At 44.4% G+C, this 12008-nt stretch overlaps 1 protein-coding gene across 1 annotated transcript in view; it reads left to right on the forward strand.

The window, feature by feature from the left end:
- LOC126547205 (cholesterol 7-desaturase nvd-like) overlaps positions 1 to 12008 on the forward strand; it is a 59200-nt gene that overhangs the window by 22704 nt on the left and 24488 nt on the right. The window contains exons 6-7 of the mRNA XM_072288059.1: positions 821 to 1134; positions 9873 to 10154. Coding sequence (XP_072144160.1) covers positions 821 to 1134; positions 9873 to 10154 — 596 coding nt within the window. The remainder of the gene's footprint in view (positions 1 to 820; positions 1135 to 9872; positions 10155 to 12008) is intronic.

Raw genomic sequence — 12008 nt, forward strand, 5'->3', positions numbered from 1 at the left:
GATTTGTATGCGAACAGCTTGCAATCGATAGCGATTTATTCGCTTCACTGTTATTGCCTTTCATTTAATATGTTTCACTTCGCTTGGCGATGCTTTTGATGGCTTAAGCTCAATGCGCTCAAGTTGTTTTTTATGTATGTGTACACCGTATGCAGGTGATTTCCGTCACCACCCATTTACCAGTGCCTGTATCGAAAAAATGCCCTTAGGCTGGAATTGTTCGTAAGAAAAAATTCCAGCCAATCCTGATGCTGGACATACTATTAGTGAAGCCGGCCAACCAATGCCAAAGTTTAATTACGTACCAGAAGTTTTGTGAATTCTTCTGAGGTCTTTTCTTCTTGTTACTAACACTTGTATTTCTAGCGTTTGTACTTCATTGAGTTGTGTAAGAGCGTAGAATAACAGTACGAGCATAGACATAGCACAATTCAACGTTTTATTAATGTTGATTCTTTATGCACTGGCTCTCCACGCACGCTGGCGAAAACTGAGGTCGAATTCACGAAGGTTTTTGTTCGTAAGTTGTCTTTGCCATTGCTGGTCTCCTTCGCTAATCATTTGTCAATCGTCACGATTAGGTAGAATTGGCTCTTACGAACAGTTAGAGCATAAGAACCTTTTTTTGTGACTACGGGCCCGGCTGTTTTGCCAGAATGCTATCATATCACTTCATGCTATAATTCCTTAATCACTTAAGAATTTAATGTCTGCGTAGAAGCCGGCTGCAGAATAGCTGCCTACGTTTTCAATGTCGTCAAAATAGATCGATTACCGTATACGTTTCTGTGCCAAATAACCTCCATTTTTTTCCCTACAGTTCCGGAGTTCGTGAAAGCCACCAGATGGGAGTCGCGTGAATCCCTTGGTCTGCTGTTCGTGTGGTATCACGCGGATCGCGCGGCTCCTTCCTGGGAGCTGCCGGACGTGGCCGAGGTCGAGAAAGGCCTCTGGAGGGAAGAGCACCGCTTCGAGCACATCGTCGAGGCGCACATTCAGGACATCGCTGAGAATGGCGCCGATCTGGGACATTTTAATCAGATTCATCGTGCCTCGTGCTTCCTAACTAGCGAGCAGTTCCAGTGCACACTCGGAAACTCTTGGTGGGGCCGCTTGGTCAACCACTCCTGGCAGGCAAGAACTTTGGTGGTGCTATGCACCGCGTCTGTTTACCTACGCAGGCAGTTACGAACCTGGCGCATCTTCCTAAGAACGCGTAGTAAGGGGTATTACAGTTAGACATTAAGATGCCGAACTGCAACGTTATCAAATATTTTGCAGTTTCCTTTGTTTTTCAGTGGACTTGCGTGATACTATAAAGACCAGGGCCCGAATTCACAAAGCCTTCTCGCGCTAAAATTTTTCGGAAGATGAAATTTCAGCCAATCTCTATGCAAGGCATATTATTATTGGCGAAGGCGGCGGTCCATTGTGAAGTAGCACTTCCGAACGAAAAGCTTTGTTATTTCAACCGTAGACGAAAAGCTCTTACTCTAGAATGATTCATGAAAGGGAATGCCAGCCAATCATAATGCTGGGCACATTTTTGGCGAAGGCGGCCGCCCATTGGCAAGTAGCACTTCCGAACGAAAAGCTTTATGAATTCGGCTTGAGGGCCTGTATTCACAAGCAGCTCTTACGATAGTATTGTACGTAAGAGGAAATGCCAGCCAATCCACCTGCTGGACGTACTATTAGCGGAAGCAAGCGGCCAACGGCGATGAACACTTAAGAATGAATAGCTTTGTGAATTCGCAAAGGTTTTCGTTCATAAGTGTTCTTTTCATCTGGCCGGTGGCCTCCACTGATAATATGTCCAATATCAGGATTGCTTGGAGTTTGCTCTTACAAATAAATTCTAGTGTAATAGCGGTTTCTGAACACAGGCACCATTCTTTTCAGAAAAGTGTAACAGCTTATTGCGTTCCAGGGCCACCTTTCTATATTCTTACTGCTCACTGGAGCACTGGTCCTCCAAATGTGCAAGAACATCTTACTTTCATCCAACCTGCAGTGCTTTATAGCTCGTTGTTCTTGCGTCGTTTCCTTGGCCGAAATTACACTGCCTGCCACTGCTACAAATCTCTCTTCAGCTAGGAAAAAAGCGGAATTTGAACCGTTGGAAGCCGTAAGATCCCCTCCTCCAGCGACGTACATTCATCAGATAAATGGAAGACATACTTTACTAGGATTGCCAGTGTCATTGGAAATGTTCGTCTAAACACGCATGAGAAAATGGCCGGATCTATGTTATTTTAAATTGGTAATGGGCATGCACAGCAACATTTGCTCTCGGCCGTGCTTGAAGATTCATCTTTCGGTGATTAGCATCAGGACAAAGATGTATTGGGCCCTCCTGTCATTGTACTGATGGTGTTTATGGTATATCCTTATGACTAGGGGAGCTATTGAAGCTTCATACAGAATAAGGAGCAAAATTTATTAACGAAAGCTTACTGATGCTACAAGATTTTGTATGCAGAAGAAGGCCTCATTGTCAAAGACTATATCGGGCCCTCCTGTACAAAACTATATTCATCAGTAACAAGGCAAAGCAATAGCAGAGCCCTTATTTATTTCACATACTGTCAATTCCTCATGGAATTATAATAGCAAGGGCAAGTACAATTGTTGTAGGAGATACGAGCAACAAAGCTAATGTAAATACAGTATATATTTACAAGAGTATTATTGCACACGTTTTTGCTAGGCTAAGACAAAAAAATTAATTACAACATCACAGATTCAACATATGGGTACAACCTACAGTTACCTAGAAGAATCTGGCGTAAAAAACGAAAAAAACCAATTCAAGAAAGGACGAGTAAACACATGTGATAAAAATACGTGATCAACATAATAAACAGAATGCGCTAATGTACATAACACATTATAAAAAACCTCAGTGTTTGCAAAAGCAGTGATAGATGAAAATATGTACTTTTTTTAAATACTAGAACATCGAGAAGAAAAAAAAGGTGTAATCTTGCGTAACTAATAAACAATGCAACATTATATGGAAAGAGGGTGTTTACAAGGTGTACAACTAAAAATGTTGGTAATAGAGAAGCAAACAAGGAGAATGATGGCTCACAAGAACTAAATCAAGCACGGTATGTTGGAAGTAGTTCCTTGAACCCTTGTTTGCTTTGTTACCATTTTGCTGAGATTCCGTAAAAGCATGAGATCGAGAACATATCGGCACTGAGTGAGTGGTGTTGAAATCTTGGCCAGTTCACATTAAGCAGAACAAAATCTTCGAGAAGTACTACTCTGGCACCCAGGATGTTATCTTGCTCAGCCTTTCCATCACATTAACATCACGTGAGCGACTGCATGCTGAAAATGATAGCTTACAAAAAATTCCTTTCACGCCGATGACATCAAGTAACACAATATCAACAATTTCAGTTTTAATCAATAAGGCGACGCCAACATCACGTGTTAGTCGGTCCTTCCTTACGATTACGTAGTTTGGCGGTGTGGTTTCAGCATCCATGATAACAATTGTTGGCAATGTCTAGATTAAAGTAACAAAATCTGTTTCGTTATAAAGAAGTAACTTTTCAAGGACGCCAGTTTTCTTTAGTATGCTACGCGCTTTAATATTGCAGAAGGTTATCTTGTGTGAAGTGCGTTGTACCGAGGGCGTCTTGCTGGTTTTCCTGCTTCCTGATTTTGTGGGATCGAAGTAGCAGAATGTGGTCGTATTAGGACGGCGTCATTTGTTTCATCATCCCATCGGGATAGGTCACCATTGATACGCTGTTTGTCATAAACCTACGATTCTTTTCTAGCTTTCGCGTAGTCCCAGTTTGTTTTACTGATGTTTCTCACGCGCCAAGAAAAATCTTCGCTGATTGAAAAACTGCTCCCCTTTGGCCTATAACAGTTTCTTAGGATTTTCGATTTGTTACGGAAGTCTAATAGCTTTAAAATGATCGGTCTAGTTTCTTAACTGTATTTAGAAATAAAGCAGTTTAGAACTAAAGGAAACAGAAAAACGCGCATATAGAGACGTCCGGCACTGCAATCGTTAAGCCACCCAGCAAACGATTAATGCAAAGGTGAACGTTCGGCAGATATGTGCCTGGTTGGGGACAAGAGAATTAAAGAGAAGCGAAATATAAGCACTACTACTCCTCACGCCATCTCATCCCTGAAGAAGGATCTGGTTAGGCTCCGAAAAGTCTGGTTTTAAAGTAAAGTTTGGTTATACTTCATCCTTCTCGTTAATTAAATAATTGATGCTGCTCAGAAGTCTAGAAAATTTGTAGTTCTGGCGTCGTTAATCTTCAAGTATCGGCTGTGTTACCTGATGTTTTAAATATTTTATTACGAGCAAATTAAAAAAATCGTCTGTGACAAAGAGCGCCATCTGTCCTGTTCAGGTGGATTACCTGAAGAGGCGGACATTACTCGCGCAAGTCACGATGTCCAGAGATAGCCTAAAAGAACTCACTAATATTTTTTTAATTGCTCACTTTAGTCCACAAGAGGCAACTGCTAAATGGAAGCTGAACCACAGGGAAGTCCCCCATTTTCGTTTTACATAAATCCGCAGATTAGCACCGCTTTCGACATATCCGTCCTCTAAACCTGCAAAAAAAAAAGGCATTGGCGTTCTAGTTATGATCGTCCAGAACTGCTGGAGAGAGGCTTTTGGGGAAATTAACAGGATAGGTGGGGGCGCAATGGCAGGATCAACAAAACAGTAGTTACGTTTTTTTTTGCTGAGTTCATCTGTCACATAGCGACATGCTGAACATCTCTAAATTTACATCAGACATTCAGCTACATCAACACAAAAGCTATTTCTTAGAGGATGCTCTGGAAACATTGTATAAAAAAATTGAAAGAGACAAACGGGTCCCATTTCACCCTTGCTATTCTTTGCAGTCAGACATCAAGCTGGAGAAGATAGGACCATTTCATATAGGGCTAAAGTGTGTCTACTGGACCTTATACGCGGAAAGGTCGACACTGAACACAAGGTCTTCAGTCTCGTGGTTCTGCTTGCCACTTGTCACTCTGGTAACTTTGGAACGATGTCTTTTACAATAAACATAAGTCCGAAGGGCAGTAAAAATAATTGCCAATATTTCTCCTCTTCTTTTCATGTCCTTCGCAAATGTATCCGTGCCGTCAGTGCTCTTGACTTTGCCCTTCAATAACGACTGATCTTTCCTGGATGTTCATACAAGCATATTCTTACAAAAATTTGTTTTAACCTACACCGGGGCCCCTTAAACGCCGATTGCTGCGAGACCCTGCGGCTCATTGTCAGGGAGGGTTAGGTTACTTCGTTTCTTCCTACCTCAAGAGAAAAGACTTGTCATTCGCTGTACTGGGTCTGCTTTGAACGTCTACGTTCCTTTGCCATGCCTGTTTCTTTCTTTTTTTTTTTCTGCCATGATTCCTGGTCCAGTTCTGCCATGATTTCTGGGCCAGTTCGTTTATCCCGTATTATATGTTCTTACATGTCGCAATTTTGGTTTAATATTGATTTAGGAAAGTGTTATAAATACACGAGTAAGTAACCAACTATAGAGAGGTAATTCACAATTAAGATAACAGCGCAGTTACGGAGGGCTGCGGCAGGCGTCCTAATCCTCCCTCCATCCTGCTGTCCCATTCCTCTCAAGGACACAAGACAGGGCGAAATCGCTTTTCATGTGGAACGGTCGTTCATTTAGCCTAATATTAAAGTGGCAGAGAACATTCCAGAATTGCAAGTTTTGAAGATTTTTCTTCATTGACTCATCTGCCTTGCTGCAACAAAAATGCGATTACATTATGCAATCGAAAAGGCGATTTTCGATTCACCCGCACTCCTTGACGAAGCGATATATGTACGGTGGCGCTATTGGGGACGGGTTCCCTCAACTATATAGCTCAAATGGTGTTTGAATTATTTGACCTATCCCAACACTCCAACCATCCCCATATTCCCTTCCTTCTCTCCTACACGCTTGCAATGTACAAGGTGTTTAAAGAAACGCGCACTAATATTGTTTATTCGAGGGTTTAATTCAAGTTGAAACCGACTGTACGTTGCTAGCCGCCACATAAAGAAATCTTCGGTAACATTTGTTTTCCTTTAATGTTTAGGAATGACTAGGTACCTCATTGTTGAATGAAGAAAAAAAAACCACCATCGATATTATGTACGAGGTTAACGAAGGAAATTTGAAAGAGCTTGCGTTTTAGCTTGATGCTGTGCCCGAGCTTGATAGCGTAGCTCTTTTCTCCACTTTTATGCCTGGGCTTATCGGCAAAGCCCACCACGCTGGCGACTTCCTGCTTCTAACGCCGCCACTCTCCCACACGCAACGCGCTTTAGAAAATGAGAAAGTTTCGCAGTGGCCCATGACCGGACACAGACGCGTACGCGCACGTACATGCTCCTTGATGTTAGCCGCTGGAAACTCGCGGCCATGTACGGAGCTTTCGGAGTTCTGTAGCGTAGGTAACGTCTTCCTTGTACGAGCGATAGTTTGACGCACTTGGTGTCAGTTTTGGCCGCATGAAACGAATGTTCGTCCAGGAGGCGAGGCGTAACAACTCCATACTCTTCCGGGCTGACGTCACAGCTGTTCTGCGTGCTTTCCCGCGCCTCAACTGTGTGTGAGACCCTACCCTACGTATAGCCATCGAGACACCGACTCAACACTAGGAGAAGGAGGCAAAGGAGCTAAATCCACATGCTACACCCGAGCGGCTGTAATGCGATACCATTACCAAGATCGGTCCAATCACGCCTGTTATTACTCTGCCTTCAAAACGGACCCCCGATGCAAACCACATTAAAACCTTGGCGAGGACACAGATTGTGCACTCTGGTCAGGCTCGAACCACCAAGTCACCATTTTTAATTCACAGGTTTCTCAGACACAGTGCCCTGCGGCACTCTGTCTGACGCGGCTAAAACCATTTTGGCGTCTTACATTTGGCGCTGGCAAGATGGCACCAAGGAGTGCTCACTACCACTCGAGAGTCGCATGTATCGGACCGTCGGGTCATGCGTTTAGCATGTTTATTGCGCTGTCCCTACAGTATGTTTATTTCGCTGTCTTTACAACTGCGCTTTAGCACATGTAAAAAAGCAGCGAAATGAACTTTTCAACGCATGACCCGACAGACTGTGTGGCTGTCGGGCAGTAGTGAGGACGCACTGTTTGCTGTCATGTTGCCCTTGTCAGATGTAGCGGCGAAATTGGTTTTGCCTATTTCATAAAATCTGCCGAAGGGGAAAAACATATGAAAAATTTGTACTCACTTGGTATTGAACCAGACCCGAGTACTCTAGTGTGGCATTAGGGTTTTCTAACGCAACGCCAAGAACGGGAAAATAGCAGTCATTACTCTACGTGGGATATTAACCACTGTATGGAAACTGTTGTGGTTACTTCTGCATGATGTTTTATGGTTTCGGCGTTTCCGAAGACAAATGCTTGTGCACCTGAATTCTATACACAACATTTTATCTATAACGTATCGCACGCCTACAGCCACTTCTGATCGTCTCTTTCGTTTAAAAAGCGAACCCTCGGCTGCGTTGACATTGATAGCCCTCGAAGTGAGTTACAGCACTTAAATTCTCCCCCACGTTAGCGCACAGGCCCACTTACGGAATTCGCTACCTTAAAGAGGCAAAGAAGCAACAAATTATATGTGTGTAGGAACACCGTCCAGTATTGTTTTAGACGTACGCAGAAGCCCGACGTCTCATACGACGCCCGTGTACACACGCTACCAATTTCCAAGTTTGTATTATTGATCTGCACAGCGGTGTGATTAAACCTGTCCCCCGAAGACACCTCATGTAGGAAGCTCTTGTGAGTGACAAAGCAAACGGTACGACAAGCGTCATTCGCGCTTGTTCGCGAACACAAATTGAAGGCGTCTTGAAGAGAGGGGTCAGCGGAACGAACTGTTCGGTGACGAGTTGTGTTTCGCTGCTTCGGTTTAGTTTACGTTTCTGTTCATTAGTGGATCAAAGTTAAGACTTCGACATGTTCGTAATTGCCGCATATGCGAAGAACAGTTGCAACATGGCGCCATTTGCACTCAAGCTGATTGGTAGCAGGGGGTAATTGTATAATTATTCAATTTGTGACAAGCACACGTTGTCGTAGTACCGGATAAGCCTGATGGAATGCGTTTTTTCTTTCTGCGAAATTGCGCATCTACGCCATTGCTGAAGATGCGGCAATTGTTGCAGCAGTGATTAGCATGCAGATCTGCCCTCACTCAGGCGCGCTCCGCCGCAACACACGCAACAGGAACGTTGACGCGAGGAAGTGCGTATTTAGCTTTTCCGCGTGCTTATTCCCGGTTTATCGTAGCGTGAAACATGCCGAAACCAACGAGATATGTCGGACGTACTTCCATATAAGTACTGACGGATCCGTCTAACGTACCTGTAAAAAAGTTGAATGGTTACGTCCGACGTACCTTTAGTCATAACTTTAGACATGTGCATATGAAACACTCTGGGAAGACGCAACCGAATGAATGTCCCTGACTACGGAACGGAGGAAGCAATACTTTTGTTTTGTATTGGGCTTAATTGTATAATTACACAGTGTTACATAACCAACTTCGTAAGTATTCATTTTAGGGCAGAACTTCGAATACGAAAGTTGGAGAACGTTCCAGGCAGCATCTAATTCAGCAGCTTTGAACTTCCAACTTGTTGCGTAATGATTTGTTGTGCTTCCTAAACAAAACCCGCGAAGTATTAAAAAAAAGAGCACGCGAAATACACGCTTGCTCGCCGCGATTACAAGTGCTCTCAAACGTGCCACATATGAACGAACAGCCCATCAAGTCTGCAATTCCGCAGCAGGTTAAAAAGTGACAGGGCAGCAACGGAGACGTTCGCTGCGCGGCTTTTACTAGTGATGTTCTGCTTTTTCAGCGACGAGCTAACCAAGCAGTACATAAGGTTATATGCGCTGTTCGCCGAGTCTTTCGAGTTCCAGTGCTAAAGAATGGTATTGTCTAATTGAGTATAATGTCAGTGATTGTCAAGATAAAACCAACAATGATTCGATGCTTCGTTTCTAATTAGTCTGGAAAATCACAAATTTAATTTGTACGATCAGCGATGTCTAGCTACCTACGCCCATACCTAGAATAATTTATGAAGGTCAGCGTTTACGGTCGCAACGAATCAAGATACGCTGCCAATAGTAAAATCTGCGCCAGCCGGATACAGCAAAGTCCGCACGATCTTGCGCACTCTTCTTGTCTAGTTTAAACCCTTTAGCATGCTAATTCTAGGAGCTCCATCTCTTATCTGTTCCGTCAAGTCACCGTTTCCTTTCGCGCTTTTGGTGTTTCGTTTTTTGTTTGTTCGTGACTTTCTTGCTCTTTTGTGCTGTACTTGCGTGTGCCCCAATAAGGATATATATTCGAAGATAGCGCGAAGACGCAATCGTTAGCATTTGAAATGGTAGCGCATGCGATATTTAAAACCTCCCTGATAATGCTTCTACGCTGCGTACGGCAGTTGCAAGCTCTGTCGAAACTTTCCTCGTTTCGCAATTTTCGGGGGCGCCCCACCGCCACGCGTTAATGAAGGTACTCGTTTGGCAGTTTTATGGCGCAAACGCGACGCGGCCAAGGCTATGGCGCGCCGATAAACTCGGGGTGCCGGTTTATGATTGCGGTTCCCTTTTCTAACACGGAGCTCTGAACGACGGCGGCACACAATAACTGCGAAACACCTGGATGCTGTGGCAATAGGTGGTTTGGCTGGATGGCCGCGAACATCGTTATACATCCGGAACGGTGACGTATACGATCCGCATCGCACATTGCGCGTGGCGGCCCTGTATAGAACGGGTATCGTTGTTTTCGTGCAGGCTACCTGGACTCCGCACGAGCACACGGCTTCCGTGGACGTGGCAGCATGCGTGTCGGTGTTCGGCACCTGCCCCGACTTCCTCAAGCACCGCGTCCAGGTGCTCCAAGTGGGGCCCGCTCTGGTGCTGGTTCGCATGCGCAGCCGCCACGGCGACTGCCTCATCATCCAGTCGCTGACACCAGTGGCGCCTTTCCGAGTGCGCCTCGTCCACCGGTTCTACCCGGAGCCCCAGCTGCCTTGGATCATCCGGCGCCTGAACGTCCTCGGCTTCAGGCATATGGTGCGTTTCCGTCCCTGTAGCCGTGTTATACGACACCAGTTCCACACATTAAGCAGTCGGGATGAGTCGAGATCTGACAAAAAAAAATGCATGACACAAATCGCAGGAGCACATTGAAAAGGGCACCCGCATTACACCTCCTCCTCCGCCCCCCCCCCTTTCTTTTTGTATGCGGCGGCACACTCCTCTTCATGATCTCGCATTTTGCGTTCGTACATCTGCATAAGATACCACGTACCCAGTTCATTTACATTCGTTTTCGCGAACGAATTTTTCAATATCGCAATTGTTCCTTTCCAAGAGGAAAACTTGAAGAAGCAGATATTAACAAATCCCACTGTTTGGCTTACTGAGCAACACAGGATCATTAATCAAAATTTTAATTACTGCGTTTGACTCCGTTTTGTAATTGTTGAATTGAAGCCGGATCATAACGAAGTCATGTGTTATTACAGAAATTTCCGAGACTTCTGTACCATTAAGGACCACCTGTTTCAACATCAGCAAAATAAATTCACTGACATTACAATTTTTTTCCTGCATAACGCGATGGAGGCTTTTATAGAACAGTTAACTGGAGGATCAGCATAATATGTGGCACTTCTTGTGGATTAATATATTGCAACTAGCGCTGGTCTTCAGATTTCTGCTAAGTGAAAAAGGGCGTGTTGTTACCTGGTTTCACTTCCTAAATTTCAACATGTGCCCTAAGGATGCCGTTGCAGCGTCCGTGTCGGTGCTGGGCGTCTGCCCCAGCTTCCTCAAGCACCATTATTAGTGAGATTTTAGTAGTTACCTAACCGCCCAATTGAATTTGCTGTTTCAAAGAATGTTCACTTCTTCCCGTCAGCCGCCTGAAGATGTCGAATGGCGCTACTGCCAAAGACGGTTTTAAATGTCCGTCTGAAGTAACAGAGAAACCTCCCATATACAGGGTGTTTCACTTGAACTTCAACCAAGGGTTTAAAGAAAGTGAGTAGCCGCATCTGAAGGAAACCAACAGCACATGGTTTGACGTAAAGTGACGCTTCCTAGAGTATATTTTTATATTCCGCTTAATTAGTTAATTAACTAAGCTGTATTCGGCAAAATATGTAATATTCACTTTAGGATAAATGCGTTTCATTGCGCTGTAGAGGGGGTTCAGAAACGACCAAACCAATTTTTTGTAGCAACGTACATGCTACGTGGTGATCTTTTTTGGCGTTTAAAGTAGGCCCGCGAAATATGAAATTGAAAACACGTGACTGCCCTGATGCGTTATCGTATTGTAGCGCTCTCAACCGTGCTTAGTGCAAAAGAACCGCGCGCGCGGACCGTGGCGAAGTGAGCGGCCGCGGCTCTATAGGCATCGGCTTCTCAGTGCGTCAGCATCTTTGGCGATGGCACACGGAAAGGAAGTGCCGTCGTCCCTGGCAAGCGATAGGCTCGACGCATGGTTGAGAGCGATGTGGGTTGCCGTCGCTTGGAGATACTCAGATTATTTTTCTATTCAATCTGCCTAATTTGATAGTCTTAATTAATTAATGAAATTTTTAAATATTATAATAAATCAAAACTGTCAATGAGAAAATTGTAGAGCAAGATGAAAAACTCACGACACAGCTTTCTCTTGCTCGATACATGCTACATAAAAGCGTTTTACCGAAAGTGCAAGAAGCCCGCCTTGAGCGGCCAGTCGTGCGACAATTTTTCGTGCATTTGCGAGCTTCTTTCACGCTCGGAAAAACACTCGAAAGAATCCTGTATAGCGTATCCAGTTGGAATGAATTTCCAGAATGGAGCCAGTTTGAAGATATGCGCCATCAAAGTCGCCATCAAACGAGGGTCTCGAATCCGGCAACATTGGTGCCT

The sequence above is a fragment of the Dermacentor andersoni genome, chromosome 1 (assembly GCF_023375885.2).
Source record: "Dermacentor andersoni chromosome 1, qqDerAnde1_hic_scaffold, whole genome shotgun sequence".
Lineage (NCBI taxonomy): Eukaryota > Metazoa > Arthropoda > Arachnida > Ixodida > Ixodidae > Dermacentor > Dermacentor andersoni.